This window comes from Suricata suricatta, chromosome 3, assembly GCF_006229205.1.
Source record: "Suricata suricatta isolate VVHF042 chromosome 3, meerkat_22Aug2017_6uvM2_HiC, whole genome shotgun sequence".
Classification (NCBI taxonomy): domain Eukaryota; kingdom Metazoa; phylum Chordata; class Mammalia; order Carnivora; family Herpestidae; genus Suricata; species Suricata suricatta.
The window spans coordinates 32,872,713-32,891,830 of NC_043702.1; the positions used below are offsets into that span (position 1 = coordinate 32,872,713).

Sequence of the window (19,118 nt, forward strand, 5' to 3'; positions counted from 1 at the left end):
TGTCAAATGAACAACTAGGATGTCTTTGTTCTGGGTTATTTTGTATAAGGTTGTTACAAACGGAACAGCTGGCATTCCAGAAGAGAATGGTTCTTGAAGTTTACTGTTCTGACGTTACGGAGGGCTGACTTTTTGTTGTTGCTGTTTTAATGGTGCTGGCTTTCCTATCCTAGAAAAGCTATCTTTAAAAAACAAAAAGTAATTTTTTTGTTTTGTTTTTAAATAAATTCTTGCTGTTACCCTGGGGCAGAGCAGCCTATTCAAGAAGCAGCTCCACTGCAGATGAATACCAGCAGTTTGTAGCATATCCCCCTTTTTACTTTCAGTTTGGACTCTTATTTGAGCTCACTTTGGCCATGACATTTTTAATATATAGTGTGTCTCTTCCAGTTGGCATTCTTAGAGGTGTCTCCTTATACTTCAACTTCAGTTGATCTTATAGAAGCTGTCTTTCTCTTTGAAGTGCCCTTCTCCTCTTTCCCCCAGCTCCCTAGAATGATTTTGTGTATGCCACTTAGCCTATAATTGAAAATGAGGTACATTGGGCCTTGAAAATTTGGAAATAATTCATCTACCTCTTTCCATGTATTATAGAGCAAAAGGATAGAGGCTTAATTCTATCTATATATGGTGATTAATGTAAATGGAACTCATGCTCATATATAAGAGAGCTAGATGTGTATTAACAGTTTTCATCCTATAGGATACAGTCCTCACCACCAACACATAAATGGGATTCCTACACCCTTGCTAAATATCACCATCTGCCTAGAAGGAGTAACTTTTGCTTTGTTTGATTATTCTATAGGCCTCCCTGCATCATTGTCACCAACTTCTTTAGACTCCCTTCTTTATGCTTTAGCAGAACCTGGAGCCTCAAAATTTCTAGTCTCTTATCCCCTCTTTGGTCTCACATTATCATTCTTCCAGCGGTTGACAATAGGGCTCTTGATTATGCTCTCCTCTAAGCCTCTGGCTCTGAATGCTTAGAAACTTTCCCCTAATTGTAACTGTTTTCAACATTTGTACTGTATCATTACCATCTTTAATAGACAAATGCTCAACAAATATTTGTTGGGCTTTCACTGTGCCAGGCCCTATCTTCATTTTCTAAAGACTGTATTCATTTTTTAATTACCCCAAATCATAAATTTAAAGAGTGGATTGCTTGAGTCTAATTAATAGGGTGATTAGTAAATCTCATTTGATATAGGGGTGCCTGGGTGGCTAGTCAGTTGAGCATCTGGCTCTTGATTTCAGCTCAGGTCATGATCCAAAGGTTGTGAGATCAAGCCCCACATAGGGCTCCATACTGGGTGTGGAATCTGCTTGGGATTCTCTCTCTCCCTCCCTCTTCACCTCTCCCCTGCTTGCTGTCAATAAAAAATTAAAATAAAATAGAATAGAATAAAAAAATAAAATAAAACAAGAATCTCCCTTGATATCAAGAAGAGAAGTGCCCTGTTTCTTGCCTGTGGCAGTCATCCATTTGACCAATGTGTATTGAACACTACGGGTGCATCAAGCCGTGTTTCTTTGTTGTATCTGGACATTAAAATGAATCTTGATGCTTTCTAGGACATTCCTTATGAGTTAACAAAATTGCATTTTATTTTGTTTTGTGCTCAAAGATGAATTTGGTATTTCAACAGAGGGATCGTGATCTGGAGCTAGCTGCTCGAATTGGACAAGCTCTCTTAAAACGGAACCATGTCTTGTCTGAGCAGAATGAAGCCCTGGAGGAGCAACTGGGACAAGCCTTTGATCAAGTAAGTCTGTGAACAAGTATTTATAGCATTAGATAATTAGTTCTTGGACAATAGAGAAACTTATTTTTCTGAATGCCCCTGAAGTGATAACAATAGGTAGGTAAATAACACCAGTACATGTTGACTTTGTTGGCAGCGGTTGAACTGACCCGTAGAGAAATGAAATGTTACTGTACAGAGAAATGCTCCTGTGCTTCTACCTTAGTCAGTATAAAAAAATATGGGAGGCAGCACCTGGGTGGCTCGGTCGGTTGACCGTCTGACTTTGGCTCAGGTCATGATCTCACAGTTAGTGGGTTCAAGCCCCATGTCAGGTTCTGTGCTGACAGCTCAGAGCCTGGAGCCTGTTTCGGATTCTGTGTTCCCTCTTTCTCTGCCCCTCCCCAGCTCGTGCTCTGTCTCTCTCTGTCTCAAAAATAAACTATAAAAAAATTTTTTTTAAATTATGGGAGGTATTGTGTTCGGTACCTACCATACATGTGGCACTGTGCTTAGATTCTAACGCTTTTTCCTTATCCTTCTGTATAGACTTTCTGTGTGATCTTATCTTAAATTTATTTGAAAAAAAAAAAAAAACCCTAAATAATGGATACCCAAATGAAGTATCTTTATTCAGAAACCCAAACAAGAGGAAAAAGAATTCTGAAAATATATTTATTTCATACAATAAATGTTTTTAGTGAGAACCAATTTATTATCTTGTATAGTTACATTTCAAATTTCCTGTTACTTGTTATTATATGGTTTCATTAATATTTTATGAATGCCATCATGTTTAATAACGTTTGAGCCTTTGTGTAGAAAATATTTTCTAGAACTGAAGAAGTCCTGCAGATTTATACTTAAAACCTTAGAAATGTAATAAGCCTTTAGAATGAGAATTTGAAGGAGGGGTCCATTCTGACACTTGAAAGGTTCTTCGATTTTGTTTTTAACTATGAATACATCATTATCTTATGTAAAATTTCCTCCTACTTTCCTATTATATAGAATATAAAAATTGGCTTTTCACCTAGTACAGAAAAAGCTCTTTGTAGAGTTAATGCTCTAACATTATGTCTTAGGAAGTATCTGAGGTTTGTTATGCTCTTTTTAGCACTTGTTACCTTAATCAATAAAATCTAGCAGCTAATTTTATAATTTTATTTTATGGTGAGAAACAGTTGCTCCATGAATTAAAAGCTATATTACATATAAATAATGCAAAATAAAGAACATCTTATAAACAGGCCCTTTGATGCACAGGTTAATCAACTACAGCATGAGCTGTCCAAGAAAGATGAGTTACTTCGAATTGTCTCTATTGCCTCTGAAGAGAGTGAAACTGATTCCAGCTGTTCGACACCTCTTCGGTTCAATGAGTCCTTTAGCTTATCTCAAGGCTTGCTGCAGTTGGACATGCTGCAAGAAAAACTCAAGGAACTGGAAGAGGAGAATATGGCTCTTCGATCCAAGGTACATTCAACCTAATTCCCACTTTCTGTTACTTTAAAGGCCATAAGAGGTAGGTCTATGTATTGAGGTAAAATATGGCATAACTGAGGATTTGCTATTGATATCCAATTAGGAGGTGATAGCAAAGACATGTGCATTTGCCTTTCATTGTCACTTAGATCCCATTCATTGACAAGTGGAAAATAGCCAACTGATAGAAGAAACAGAGAAAGCCACAGCAAAGAATATATATGTTAGGGAGTTTACACCAATAACTAAATAATTATAACTGTGGTAAGAACTATGTTGGAAGATTACAGGGTTTCCTGAATTTGTGTAATGGGGGGAATCGAAGTCCTACTTAAATGACATTTTAGCCGAGGCTAGGGTTTAGCCGGGCAGAAAAGTATAGTGGAGGGGAGGTGCCAGGGAGAATGAGTAGGCATGTGCAAAGATCCTGAGAGGAATGAGGAGGAGATGTTTGTCATATCCTGTCCCATGTCTTTACTTTTATTTTTCTATTTTAGAGAGAGATAGAGAGAGTGTGCTTGAGTGGGGGGGGGGGTCAGTTGGGGGGGGGGCGAGAGAGAGACAGAGACAGAGACAGAGAATTTCAGGCAGGCTCCAAGCTCAGTGGAAAGCCCGAAATGGGACTCAGTCTCACAATTGTGAGATTATGACCTGAGCCAAAATCAAGAGTCAGGACATGTAACTGACTAAGCCACCCAGGCGCCCCTCATGTCTTTATTTTAGATAAAGCTTTTTGGGTTTTATTTTTCCTTTTCAGGTGGTGAACTTTTATCTTCAAATGAGAATTAACGGTTTTTTAAGTTAATACTGTAAAATCATTGGAAGATATTATCACATACTGATATTTTCTTTCTTGAAGGCTTGTCACATAAAGACAGAAACTATTACCTATGAAGAGAAGGAGCAACAACTTGTCAATGACTGTGTTAAAGAACTTCGTATGTATTAATACATTTTCTTTCATAGTTTTTGGGCAGTTCTTTGATTGCATATCACCAGCTCAGAAATTAAATCAATGGTCACAGTAGAGGCCTCTCAAGAAACAATTTTAAATAATTACTGAAAATTCTTAAAATATAATGTTAAGCCCACAACTAAAAAGAAAAACACAATATGTACTTTTAAGAAATACCTTTATTTCCCATTGCCATCATTTTTAAAGAAAGGCCTATATTTCTATCAGTTACAGCATGTTAGAGTGAATGGAGCCAAAACTTTTATTTTGTTGATGAGGAAATAGTCCTTAGAGAATATGATTTGCCAAAGTTAGAAAACTGATAAGTAGGAGAGCCAGGGCTTAAATGATGGCATAAAACTTTACATTCAATGAGTATATAGTAGTGCCAACTATGTGTCTATGGAGGAACATATTTTGGTTTGATGTATGGTTAATTAAAATAATTTTTAAAAATAAATCAGAAAAAGATAGGAGACATAATTTCTCTGTGAATATATAACCTTTTATGTTAAAAGAGAAAATATGAAAAATGATACCAATTTATCTGGGCTGTTGGTGTCAGAATGTGATACCTTAGAATAACAGAATGTTCGAGAACCACAAAGAATTTCAGTTGAATCTTCTCCATCAGCACTTCCATTATTCACCTTTTATACTTTAAAAGAAAGAAGAAATGACTTGCCCAAGAGCTTGGATCCCAGTCTTCTTCTTCCTTATAGCATCCTTTGAACTGTTATAGACCTTCTGTCAATTTTAAAAGAGTTTTTTGTAACACTCAGAAATGGTTTTGCCACTTGAGTTTGATGTCAGAATTTTTATATGCAAAATTTACTTCCTTCATGGAATTCTAAAGGTTCTATTTCATGTGCCTATCAGAATGCTAGACTAGAAGGATTGTTTCAGAAGACTTACTCAGTTTGCTAGGTATTCCAGAAAGTCTCTCTTGTACAGAGACATCTCCATAACTTTAGGAGATTGTGACTGTTGCATCTGAAATGTTCCTTTATTAGATTTGCTAAGTTTAATTTTCATTGTTTGTGGGATTTTATTGATATCCCTGAAGAGTTCTGAAAGACATAAATGAAATTATGTCTTGGTACTTGCAAACATATATAATTCACTTGTCTCTTTTCAGCCTTCTTGTCCCTCATAAAGAAATAGATTGAGGCAAAACTTAGTTTGCTTGCCTTTATAAGTCACCTCTTTTAGCTTCATTGCCTCCTATTCAGTTCTCAGCATTAGTCTATTCCAGAAGGATGTTTATTTTCCTCTACTTGGTTATCTGGGTTTATTTTTTAAATTTATGTTAAAGAAAAATCTATTCATGATATAGTCCAGTGCTTGTTACAAAATAAGAGTTAGCCTACAAGCCATAGTTTGTCAATACCTACCCTACATTTATATTAAGTTTTTAATTTTTATTTTGTTTCCCAGGTGAAACAAATGCTCAGATGTCCAGGATGACTGAAGAATTATCTGGGAAGAGTGATGAACTGATTCGGTACCAAGAAGAAATCTCCTCTCTCTTGTCTCAAATTGTAGATCTTCAGCACAAAGTTAAAGAAGTAGGTTCATTCATTCATTCAACAGATGTTTGTTAAGCACTGGCCTTGTACTGTACACTCTGCTAAGTGCTAGATACATTAAGCAAAATAAACACACTCCCTACCCCTTTACAGTGCTTTAGTATGATTACTATTTTAGTCTTTCTATATCATGAAATATGAGTAACTACTTTCAGCTTACTATTTCTCTTGGCCAAGTGGGGTTAGACTTTCCTTAGAAAGTTGTGATGTGAATTATTGGCTCATGCTCATTGTCCTCTGAATACCTTAATAGATACTGTATTCTGCCCATTTTATTGCTCTTATTTGGCTTTTGAAAGGTTAGCTTTTTATAGGTCTCTAGACTATACCCTGAGAGACAGTGTTAAGGTGTCTTTAAAAAAAGAGAGAGTACCCTGTATTTTATATGCAAAGGCTTCACTTGTCTCTTTTAAAATGTTGTTAGCATGTGATTGAGAAGGAGGAACTGAGACTTCACCTACAAGCTTCCAAAGATGCCCAAAGACAGCTGACAATGGAGGTAATCAAATCTTCTTTTATCTTGTGTAATATGGTGGGGGAGGAATGAAGAGTCTGTTTCACCTTCATGAGTAAGAATGATTAAAGGCAATTACTGGATTTTAAATGGCAGCACCAGATTAAGATTAAATTATGAGATCTAAGAGTAAAGCAATTTAAAAATTCTGTCCCTAAAACTAATAATATGAGAACATCTTTCTTGATTAATAGAGAAAACCTGTCTTTTGTAAGATTCTTTAGAAATGTATGATCCTTTTACCAGTTTACCTTATCCAATAGTTTTTAAAATAATTTCTAATAATAAGTGTTTTTGCAGATAGGTCAGGAGAAACATCAAAAACCTTTTACTTTCTATCCAAATAAAAATTCTATGTGTTGGATACAATTTGGTGGTTCCCTAGCATACATAATGATCACCTGCAGAATGAGTCCTAAATGGAGGCTCCCAGACACCAGCCCCAAAAGTTTCCAATTGAGTAAGTCTAGAATAAGGGTCTAGAATCTACATGATCCAGTCCACACACCGCATTTGAAGAAATTTCTGAAGTTAAAATGTACTCTGAAAGCTATATACTCTTACCATGCTTATGTATCTAACTATAAAGAAGATTCTGAAATAAGGGAGAAGGAACTACTTGTTTAAGATAATTGAGCCCCCTGGCATCATATACAATACATTGTAGACTGATCTTGTCATTTACAGACTTCAGAGTGACACTTAAAAATATGTGTATCAGACATTATACTAAACCTAACTTGACCATAGCTATTATTCTTCCTCTATTAAGTTTTTTAAGGGTTTGAAGCATTAAATATTGAATTGACAATAATTATGGCTATTTCAGCTACATTTCAGATTTTTTGGAAATCATGTTTATGTAAATTCTGGCCAAGATATTCTGAATTCTGGTGACTTGAAAGATATATATGTACACTTTCCTTGCTTAGTTTGTTTTAGAGTCTTTGTATTGAAATTATATTTATGAGGTTATCTAGCTCTCTTGATAAAATTAATACTTATTCCAATGCGGTTTATTTTCCTGGTGTCATTTTGAAAATATAATGAAGTCACTAATTACCATCCTTTTTTTCAGCTGCATGAGTTACAAGACAGGACTATGGAGTGTCTTGGAATGTTACATGAATCCCAAGAGGAAATAAAGGAACTTCGTAGTAGATCTGGCCCGGCTGCCCATCTTTACTTTTCACAGTCGTATGGAGCTTTTTCTGGGGTGAGTTTTCTGGGAAAGATGTTACATATTTAACAAAACATTTTAAGATTAGGTTGTCCTGAGAGTGATGTGGTTTCTGGTGGTATAAAGTATCTTGAGAAGAGATAACATGGTTTGTCCTTGTTTCTGGAATCCATTTATTCATTTAGGCTTTAATTTGCATATTTACATCCACCTTAATACTCTTACGTATTGTGACCTTTCTTCTAATAGATGACCTCCAAGTTTATTGTAATATATGAGATGAACCCTAAGGAAATTGGGTTCAGGTCTATGTACCACAGAGCTACTTAAACTTGGGTCATCCTTTCCCAGGGCCCACCACACGCCACGTCTTCAAATAGCACTCTGAACGTATAAGACCTCTTTCGACAGACCGAGTTTCTTGGCATAGTTCACCTAGTTAGAGTGTAAGCCCCATGAGGGCAGGAGTCATTGTTTGTTTAATTCATCAATATATAGTATTTTTTTAATTAAAGAGATAAATGAAAACTTGTGAGTTTATGCCAGAATTTATAATATTGGTTCAAAGAATTATTTTAACAATCTAGTTTGTAAATACTTATAAGCAATCCTGTGAAATTTTTTAAAAGACTGAAACTATAAATTATAGTAATTTTTTGAAGAACATGGGAGCAAGATTTTTGGTTTTTAACTTTTTATTTTAAAATAATTTTAAACTTAGACTAACATTACAATAATAGTACAAAAACTCTCATATATCCTTCATCTAGATTCCCCAATTTTTAACATTTTACTACATTTGCCATATCATTCTCTTATTTTTTTCTAGACCATTTAACAGTAAATAACAGAAATACCCTATTAACTCCTAATACTTGAGAGTGTATCTACTATAAACAAGAACACTCCTATATAACTAGACTGTAGCTGTCAAAGTCAGAAAATTGTCATTGGTGTACAATACTATCATCCCATCCACAGAGCCCATTTAAATTTTACCAGTTGTCCCAACAATGTCCTTAAAGGATATGTTGCATTTGGTTGTTTCAAAAGGCCTGCTTTGCATATGTTTCATGATTTTTATAGAATGTCCTCAGTTTGGGTTTGTCTAATGTTTCCTCATGCTTAGATTCAGGCAGTTTATTTTTGGCAGGAATAATACCATGTTCTTCTCAGTATGCTGTAATAGGAGGTTCACATTGTCTACATTCCATTACTGGTGATGTTAATTAACTTTGATCACTAGATTAAGGTAGTATCTGCCAATTTTTTCTACTCTAAAGTTGACCAAATATTAATTGATAGCTAATTAAATTAATGTTGCTAGTTGACTTTACAGTGATGAAAATTGGCAGATGCTACCTTAGCTAAGTGATCAAAGTTACTATTTTGTGGGAAGATACTTTAAGACCTATTTAAATATCCTGTTTTTCTCATCAAACTTTTATTGGCTAGTTTTAACACCCAGGGATGGTTCACATCTGACTTGGTTTTTACTAAGATGATTGCCAAATGGTGATTTTCCAATTCCATCAGTTTTTCAACATTAATCAACATTATTTTGTCAGAACCTTTCTGTCTCATTTATTTATTTATTTGTTCATTTAGTTATTTCTATATGGACTCTTGGATTCCTATTTTAGTCAATGGGCTATAATCCATTATTACTGATTTTTATTTTGATACTTAAATTGTCCCAGATATGGCCAACATGATCTCCTTCAAGTTCATCTTCCTCTTTTCCTGTTCCAGTCCTGGAATCAGCCATTTCTCCTAGGAGGACTGGTTAGTTTTAATGAGGAACGATATTTAGAATTCAAGATCTGGGTCTTTTGTGTCCATGGCTACTACAGTATCATTACTTCTAGGCCCTCTCAGCAGATAGAGCTAGAAAATATATGTATGTTCGTGCATATACCCACTCAAACACATCCATAGCTATGTTTCCATCCATATTTATGTTCATTTGTCTACATATATTTAAAAACATGAATTCACACCAGTATCTCCAGTTCTAGTCATTGTCAGCCCAACTTCACTGAGCATGGCACTCATGCTAGTTGAATCCTCATCTCTGACCAGGGAAAGGGAAAACTTACTTATTTTTCCTTTAATGATTTTTCTACATTATAAAAGCTATACATGTTTATCATAGAAAAGTAAGAGATTACAGAGAAGCAATACCACCAAATCCTGACCTCCAGAGAATCATTATTGACATCTTGGTTTATAGCCATTCAGATCTTTTGGCTTTTGTGTCTACATATGTAACATATTCTGTTTATCATATTGGTTTTTTCCTCTGCTTTTCTGTAAAAAGATACCATGAAAAAGAAGTTGGTTTCTTATTTACAGTTACATTTCCAAAATGTCTTTTTTTTCTTTGTCTTTTGGCCTGTGCCTATTTTCTTGTGTTTTCTTTTATTGTAATACCAAAAGTATTGGACCCTGGAGTCTCTGTTAATTCACTTAAGGATAATTCATCTCTCTGCACAGTCTTCTTACATAATCAATGTAAGAATCTCACACTCTTTTTCTTAGGAATCTCTGGCAGCTGAGATTGAGGGAACCATGCGTAAAAAGTTGAGTTTGGATGAGGAATCTTCTCTCTTCAAACAAAAGTAAGTACAGATCATATGTATTGTTATCCAAGTATTGGGATGGAATTTAAAAGAAACCATAATCCAAAGTGATAGGTATTTTGAGATTCAGTTGTAAATCTGTTCAGTATTCAGTTTTTTTCTCATAGTGCTTACATTTTTTTAAAATATTTTTTAAATGTTTATTTATTTATTAGAGAGAGAGAGAGTGGGCAAGTAGGAGAGAGGCAGAGAGAGAGAGGAAGAGAGTATCCCAAGCAGGCTTTGTACTGCCAGTGTGGAGCCTGATGTGGGGATCAGTCTCATGAATCATGAGATCATGACCTGAGGTGAAATCAAGAGTCAGATGTTTAACCGATTGAATCAGGTGCCCCAATAGTACTCATATTTGTGAGAGTGTACTCTTGTTCTGAAGTTTATTTTCTAGTAATTTCTCCTAAAATTTAGAGGCTAGTCAGGGTAGCTTTATTTTAATGAACTGTGCACACACGTCTCTTTTCTAAAGCACTCCAGTGGTAGACAGTGGCAATAATGAATACTTCTTTTTCGACAGAGCCCAACAGAAACGGGTATTTGATACTGTCAAGGTTGCCAATGACACACGAGGCCGCTCTATCCCATTCCCAGCTCTGCTGCCCATTCCAGGGTCCAATCGTTCAAGTGTCATCATGACAGCAAAACCTTTTGAGTCTGGTTTACAGCAAACAGAGGACAAAACCCTCATGAACCAGGGGAGCAACTCAGAAGAGGTTTCAGAGTAAGAAACGTAGATCATGGCAGTGATTCTGTGTTTCTTATGGCATTGGATTACTAGATACCCATACTTATATTCCAGCATTGTTCTGTGCTCTTCCAAGGAAGATCTGGAACTGTCAGTTTTCATTCAGTAATGATGCCCTATAGCATTATTTGTAAGACAGATCATTGACTTCATAAAAGTTTTTAGAGTAAAAAGGCTACATTTAATTAAGTATATTCAAAACAGAACTTGCATTAAAGTATAAAATTATTTACTACTTTCTTCTTCAGTGTGGCAAAGTTTGAATCTAAATCTTCATGTTCTAATTCAGATTTGTTTGAATCTGTGTGGTCATTGGTAGTTTATGCATAGCATCGATGACATTTTCTCATAACCCATGCTCATAATCTCAACTGCTCTGGTGCCTTTAGGATAAACAATAAGCTTGAATACCTATTGAGGAAAAGTAGGTTGCTCTTAACTTCCTGTTTAAACTTAGATTTTTTTCTAGTTTTCATTAATCCATCTTATTGAATTATAAATTACTAGAAATTAAACATTACTGGAAAGTCAACTGAAGACTTTTGAAAGATAGGTGTTTTGTACCTGTGAGGAATCTTCTTAATGTAGAAATCTATCCTAGAACATACCAAATACCCAATAAGTATTAGCTATTATCAGTAGTAGTAGTAGTAGTGGTATTTTTACCATTATTGAATACTAATTGTGGGCTAGGAGCTAAATAGTATTTAATCCTGTCAACAACCCTATAGTGTAGGTGCTATATCTTTTTAATTTCCAGTGGAGGGAAGTGAGGATTAACTCATTATGTAGGTTGCCCAGGGTCACTCCACATGAAGGTATTGGTCACATCACATTGCTATAAGGTCACATTTCTGTAAACTATAGATTTGGTCCATGTATACACTTTGTTTGGTTCAAAAATAAGAATATTTGTGTTTCAAAAAAAAGAAAGAAAGAAAGATCTATCACCCTGGGTTTTCTATTGTATTTCAGTTTGTACCCACAATAGCTTTGTGTGTCAATACAGTGTCATTGACCACAATTACCTTAGGAGAAGATCAACTGTTTCAGCGAATGCACATATAGTAGCCAGGAGCAACTGCAGTTTGGCTTGCTACCCTTTCTTTTGATATCCATTGTTGGATACCTTCAATTTCAACAATATTGAAAAGACAACAAATCTGTTTACAGAACTATGAAAATGCAATATTTACAAATCTTGGGGTTTTTTAAATGTTCCACAATATTCATGGAGGATTCCATGGCCTAAAGCAAATTTTTTCACATTTGATATTTTTGAAATAGTTTGTTTTGTAGTTAATGGCATGTCATAGTTTAATGGGTTGCATTTTTTCTTTCCTGCTAGTACATAAAATAGTGGTACCTCTTGTAATCAATGGTATTATAGATTCAATGCAATATGATAATGTTTACTTTTCTGGCTACCTAAACTGAATTTATAGATAGTCATGTCTGTAGTTTCATAACTTAAGTGACTACACTTATCATGGTTAGCACTGAGTAATGTTTATAATTCTCAAATCAACATATTATACACCTGAAACTACTGTAACATTATGCTAATTGTACTTGAATAAAAAAATTAAAATAGCAAAGTTAGTAAACACCACATAATAACAAGTATATTTTTGTTGACCTGAAGCAGAAGTGATCCATAAAAGGTGACGTGTAGCATTAGTGACTGGTTTATTGTTAATCTAAGAAAAATACATATCTAGGAAAAAATGCTATGATTTTAAGATCAGTTTCTTAAACATTCACCATTGTAGTAAAGAGAAGTCTAGGTTGTACTTCTCACCCTTAACCTTACAGATCTAGCCAATGAATGATTTTCCCACAGGAACATTCAGAAGCTGGGTCAACCAGGACCCTCCGAAGATAGTGATTTGGCTACAGCACTGCATCGCCTTAGTCTGAGGCGACAGAACTACTTAAGTGAGAAGCAGTTCTTTGCTGAAGAATGGGAGCGGAAGATCCAGGTTCTGGCTGACCAGAAAGAAGGGCTTAGTGGCCGTGGCTCCCCCACAGAGAGCCTTGCCTCTCTGTGCGCCGAGCAGTCAGAGATCACAGACCTCAGCAGTGCCAGTTGCCTTCGAGGTTTTATGCCTGAAAAATTACAAATTGTCAAACCCCTTGAAGGTAATAAATCAATAAGGGCCATTTTTTAAGCAATGTTGGTTATTAGCCTTTCCTCTTCCTGGAATTAAACTTTGTATTGTAATTATAGGAGGACTATGTGCAAGAGATACCGTTATTTTCCTTGAACCTCATTTGTGTGACAGTGTATTATAGTACTTTTTGGAAAAAGAATGAAGAGATTTGCATTCTCCCAAGTCATCAGCCATCAGTATTTTTTAATACAAATGTGACGGGGGAGAGAGCAGTCTTTTCTCCTTAGCTAAGAAATATCATTGACAGCAGTTTTCATGGTATTTTACCATGAAATAGGATATAATAAATAAACTGAAAATAATATAGATGTAATACTCTACCTTCATATTCAAAAAAGAGTTCCTTACCCAGAAGTGTCATTTGCTTAGAAATAAGTGTGCCTGGGTTGGTTGGTTTTGTTTTTCCAATTTTTTGCTAAGTTCTTTTCAGTTTCTGTTCTCTCCTAAGATAGAACTTGAATTCATAATAATTTGTTTTATGGAATATTGATTACCTTCAAATGCTTCTGTTATTATCATAAAAGAGTCTGCATTAAATAAAATTTTGAGTAGGTAATCTATAAGGACCTGTCAAACTCAAAGGTTCTATAAGTTAGTTTCATTCATTATCAGTTCAGGTATTTGTCAGAGTTGTCCCCTTAGGATGAGATGTCTAAGACATTGCATCTGGTGCAAGTGCTTTGGATGATCATTCACCAGGGTTCATAGACAGGAACCACAGGGATATATCCTCACTTTAGCATCTCCTTCACTTTCCTACTCTCCTTCAAGAGCCTGGGTAAAGGAGAGTCAGAGCAGGATGAGGAAGAATACAGAACAAAGCAGAAAAAAAACACTGAAATTCAGGTGTCTTTTGATCTAAGAGCCTGGCTTTTTTTTTAATGTTTATTTATTTACGTTGAGAGAGAGAGAGAGAAAGAGAGAGCATGAGCTGGGGAAGGTTAGAGAGAAAGAATCCCATTTAGGCTCCACCCCTGTTTAGGGCTCAGTCTCACGACCGTGAGATCACAGTCACAATCTGAGCCAAAATCAAGATTCAGATGCTTAACCAACAGAGCCACCAGGCACTCCATACAAAACAAAACACTGAAGTTCAGGTATCTTTCAATCTAGGAGCCTGGCTTTTGACTTCAAAGTTCATAAGCATAGTTTCAAGCCAAGAAAGTATTGATTTTTGTCACCTGGGAAAATACAGCCCCACCTCTGAGGTGCATATCTTCCCTCTCATCACTGCCTCAGCATCCTAGCTCCGATCAAGGGTGCTGCCTTGACTTTTTCACCCCTGCTTTTCCTTTTTCAAGGAAATTGAAATAGATTTTATTTTGAAGTAATTTTGAAATAGAAAGATTATTGTTCATACCTTTAGCATCTTGTCAGTCTTCCACAGAGAACTTTATACAAATTTTACCAAAGCGTTAGGACCAAATAAGCAGTTGTACTGTTATCCTTAATATTTCACACATTATAATTTTAGCCTCTGTTTTTGAGGTTGAATACTCATTGGAAAATTTAAAACATGCCTTGTGCTTTTGTTTGTTTGTTTTTTGGTCTTGCACGTTCAGGATCACAAACTTTGCACCACTGGCAGCAGCTTGCTCAACCAAATTTAGGAACCATTCTTGACCCACGACCCGGTGTCATCACTAAAGGCTTTACCCAGTTGCCCAAGGATACCATCTATCACCTCTCAGATTTGGAAGAGGATGAAGAGGAAGGTATCACTTTTCAAGTGGAACAGAAACCTTCAATATCCAAGCCAGTAACAGGAATCTTCCTTCCGCCCATTACTTCAGCTAGTGGTCCAGTTACAGGTAAGAACGGTGCTTAGTTACTGTAGCCCAGTAATTGGCATTCTGACTTAACAGTATGGTCACTTGACTACCTCGATTTAAATCTAACTAGAATGTACTGTCTTTAATATAAGAAAATAAAAATCTATGGCAATTGTGGCCCTTCTCATTCTCTCTACTTTTTAGCCAGCCTGCATAAGTAGATTGGGTAGAGAGAGATCAATTCAGTCAATGGTTCGTAAACCTGTTGGGCTCAGGATCTCCTTACACCCTTAAAAATAGTTGAGAATTCCAGAGAGCTTGGCTTTGTGGGTTGTATCTATTGATATTTACCATGTTAGAAATAAAAACTGCGAAATTATAAAATTATTTATTAACTCATTTAAAAATAATAATTACATGTTAACACAAATGGTATGTTTTATGAAAAATAGCTATTTTCTTTACATCCTGAGAAGGTTTTGTCTTACAGTTCGCAAGCCTCTAATTTGTGGCATAAAAGAAGATATCTAGATTTTCATGCAGCTTCTACATTCAATCTAGTATAGTGTATTGCTTTGCTTGAAGAATATGAAGAAAATACAGGCTCACACAGAGGTGTAGGTATAAAAGGAAAGAGTATTTTAATAGCCTCTTCAGGTATTTGTGGATATTTTTTTGATATTACACCAAAACTTTATAAGTGGTAGTTTCTTTGCAGCAGTATGGAATCCAAAAACCTATTATATTGTGTTACATTAAAATCTGTTGGTCTGTCCTGTACTTTGAATGCATCTTTTATCCATGTGGGATTTTATAACTTCATGCACTAGTCATTTGGAAAATACTGCTTCAGTGAGTTATGCACATCTTCTAACTGTTAACATACTTCATTATGTACTATATTAAAATTACATTACTATCACCATCTATCTCATCAGATAAGTCTTTTACTATCATGAAGCCTTAAAGCTCCCAGGGATGGACACAAGTTCCGCAAAACTCTTAATTTTCACTTGAAAGGTCAAGTGACAGCAAATCCTGTAAGCTATTTTTGTTGAAGACACAGGCTTCATTTCCAAAAAAACTTCTTCCAGATAGACAAGTCTGAATAACTAGTTTGTTGGTTATTTTTTCAGTCAAAAATGGTGTTGCATGAGAAAATTTCAACTCAGTTGCCCATGTGCTTTTTCCTCTAGATGACCATTGTGTCTTGGTATACAGCAGAGTGCTTAATGCTGACTTCCCATTTAATCACACAGAATATTAAGATACAGGGGTCAAGCTTTAATGAGTAGTTTTTACTGCTTCATCAAGGACATTCTTGTGTGAATCTGGCTGGGTTTTGTTTGTTTGTTTGTTTGCTATGGTGGGTGAACAACAGTGAAAAATATTCATATAGCTTGGTGCCATTGCCTTGATTTGTGCTACGGAGTCAGCAGTTTTGCTCACCATTGCTTTTGCACCAACAGTGCAAATGCCAACCCAGTCAAAAAGGCAAATAGCATCTTAGCATTGCTATGGAAGTAGTTTTGACTTGTGGGTTCCCACAAGATCTGTAAACCACACTTTGAGAACTGCTGGAGTAGATAGTTTGACTAGAAAGACTGAATGATTAGATCTTGTTTGGGGGGTGTGTGGGGTAGTGGGGTTTAATGTACTTTTTCAGAATGTGTTTTTCTCTTATTTCTAAGATTTTTAATCCTTTTGAATTATAGTTTTAAAGTATTGAAGGATTCAGCTGTATACTAGCCAGTTGATAACTAATACAATATGTATATTTCATTTCCAAATTTAGTGGTTTTTGTACAAAAGACCCTTGATTAATGCTATATTATTAATAGTGATGAAGGTTTTACATTATTAACCTAGTCTTTCAATTTTGTTTGATTCCACAAAAATCGCTACTTCAGTTGCAACCTCAAACCCAGGAAAGTGTCTGTCATGCACAAACTCAACATTCACCTTCACTACCTGTAGGATATTGCACCCTTCTGATATCACTCAGGTTACTCCCAGGTAAGGAGTCGGCAATTTGAGGCCTAAAATTTCTTTCCTTAACTATGTTTTCATGAATTTATTTTTAAAATTACTTTCATGTAAATCCCAGATTTCCTGTGATCATGTGTCTTTAGGATATTTTCACCATGTGTCTTCTCCTTTGATCATAACTCTTTGAAGTGGCAGGGCAAGTGAGTATGTATTGTGTAAGTGAAAAACTGAGGCAGAGAACGTCTAGGTAACTGGTCCAAGGCAGAGAGGTAGCAAATGACCCAGCTGCAGCTATATCCAGAGTAAGCCAAACTGTTGAGGGACTAGTCCTCAGCACAAGACTCCCCTCACTTCTGACACCACTTGCAAGGTCAGCGGGTTCCCAGAACCATTCTTTGGTTTCATTATTTGCTAGAAGGACTCACAGAACTCTCTGAAAGCTATTATCCCATGGCTGCTATTTATTACAGGGAATGGATATAAGTTAATATTAGCCAAAAGGAAAAATATAGGTCAGAGTCCAGGAGGTTCCACAGAAAAAGTTTCTCTTGTCTTAAGGATTTATTACTTTCCTAGCATCGATGTGTGATAGCACATGCAGAATATTGCCAGCTGGGGAAGCTCACCCAAGTGTCACTGTCCAAATTTTTTATTGAGGTTTTCACTTCCAGGTCCAATGACCTAAAGCCCCCGGCATGGCTAGTCCCCTCCCGAAAACTATTGGGTATGGCCAGGCTTACCCCAAGATCTAGTGTTTTTCTATCAGATATGGCATAAATTACTTTTCCAGAAGCTTGAGGGCAAAGGCCAGAACCCTGTGGACAAGGCCAAATTAGATAGAACATGAATATTCTAACACATAGTTGAGGGATCTTATTAAGCCATATCGCTGCTATTTCTGTCCCACCAATTCCCAAAAGAATTGAAGGTGGTTTTCAAAGGTGTATTGAACTTTGGATGGATAATGTTAACTTGAAGTAGAGGAGAAAAATAAAGCAAAGAGGAATCAAAATCAAGGATATAAAATGGATGGGAGTATAAAATTAGTATACAAGTTGTAACATAAAGTCTTATATACTTGCTAATGTGAACCATGTATCTGAATCTTAAATTTCTAGCTTCCATTGTAGAGGGAAATAAAATTATGATTAACAAGGTATCTGAGAGTAAATCAATTATTTAGGGAAGCATTTGGTTTTCATCCAATAAAGGTTTCAATATAAGTCTATAATGAACAGGCATATCTGCAATTTTTCCACTTTGTTCTTATAGTCAACAAGGTGACAAGTTTTATAAAATTGGTTCCTGGGAGGACTCTCAGTACAGGTTGATGCCATTGTATGAAGTGTACAGTTTGGGAAAGGAAAGGCAGTTCTGCAGTAAAGTAGGGACCGGGAGCTGGGAAACTGGGATTATAGTCTATAGCCTCATCAGATTAGAGATTTAGTTGGACTTGTTTAACCAAGAAGTCAAACTCGTTTGTAGTTTATTTCCTTTATACCAGTTGGTACTTTAGAAAGTTTTTTTATTAATAAATTATGAATTTTAATAATTTTGTTCATAATCATCAAAGTTTTTATTATCTTGATATACCAAGTATTTTGTATTAAGTAAAAGTTTATCTATTTAATACTGGTAGGGGCGTCTGGTGGCTCAGTCAGTTAGGCATCCACCTTGGCTCAGGTCATGATCTTACAGTTTGTCAGTGTAAGCCCCGCGTCAGGCTCTGTGCTCACAGCTTAGAGCCTGGAACCTGCTTCGGATTCTGTGTCTCAGTCTCTCTCTGCCCCTTCCCCAATTAGGCTCTGTCTCTCAAAAATAAATAAATTAAAAATAAATAAATAAATACTGGTAACATTTACTCAAAAGAGGAAAATTGGCTAAAGAAGTCCCTTCTCATCAAGATAAAAAGCTTCTGCACTGCAAAGGAAACAATAAAAAAAAACTAACAGGCAACCGACAGAATGGAAAAGATAGTGGCAAATGACATATCAGATAAAGACCTAGTGTCCAAAATCTACAAGGAACTCACTAAACTCCATACCCAAAAAATGAATAATCCAGTGAAGAGATGAGCAGAAGACCTGAACAGACACTTCTCCAAAGAGGACATCCAGATGGCCTACAGGCACATGAAACGATGCTCAACGTCACTCATCATCAGGGAAATTCAAATCAAAACCACATTGAGATACCACCTCACACTGGTCAGAGTGGCTAAAATGAACAAATCAAGAGACTATAGATGCTGGCAAGGGTGTGGAGAGACGAGCACCCTCCTACACTGTTGGTGGCAATGTAAACTGGTGCAGCCGCTCTGGTAAACAGTGT

The 19,118-nt window shown here is 35.9% G+C and overlaps 1 protein-coding gene across 4 annotated transcripts in view; it reads left to right on the forward strand.

Moving 5' to 3' along the window:
• Window positions 1-19,118, forward strand: part of TRAK2 (trafficking kinesin protein 2) — a 62,613-nt gene that overhangs the window by 40,329 nt on the left and 3,166 nt on the right. For 3 of the 4 annotated variants that reach the window (XM_029934070.1, XM_029934068.1, XM_029934069.1), the window contains exons 5-15: window positions 1,653-1,769; window positions 3,015-3,224; window positions 4,093-4,171; window positions 5,626-5,756; window positions 6,202-6,276; window positions 7,370-7,507; window positions 10,013-10,092; window positions 10,625-10,828; window positions 12,696-12,994; window positions 14,589-14,837; window positions 16,709-16,814. In XM_029934070.1, the coding sequence (XP_029789930.1) occupies window positions 1,653-1,769; window positions 3,015-3,224; window positions 4,093-4,171; window positions 5,626-5,756; window positions 6,202-6,276; window positions 7,370-7,507; window positions 10,013-10,092; window positions 10,625-10,828; window positions 12,696-12,994; window positions 14,589-14,837; window positions 16,709-16,814 (1,688 nt within the window). The remainder of the gene's footprint in view (window positions 1-1,652; window positions 1,770-3,014; window positions 3,225-4,092; window positions 4,172-5,625; window positions 5,757-6,201; window positions 6,277-7,369; window positions 7,508-10,012; window positions 10,093-10,624; window positions 10,829-12,695; window positions 12,995-14,588; window positions 14,838-16,708; window positions 16,815-19,118) is intronic. The other variant, XM_029934071.1, reaches the window with a different exon arrangement.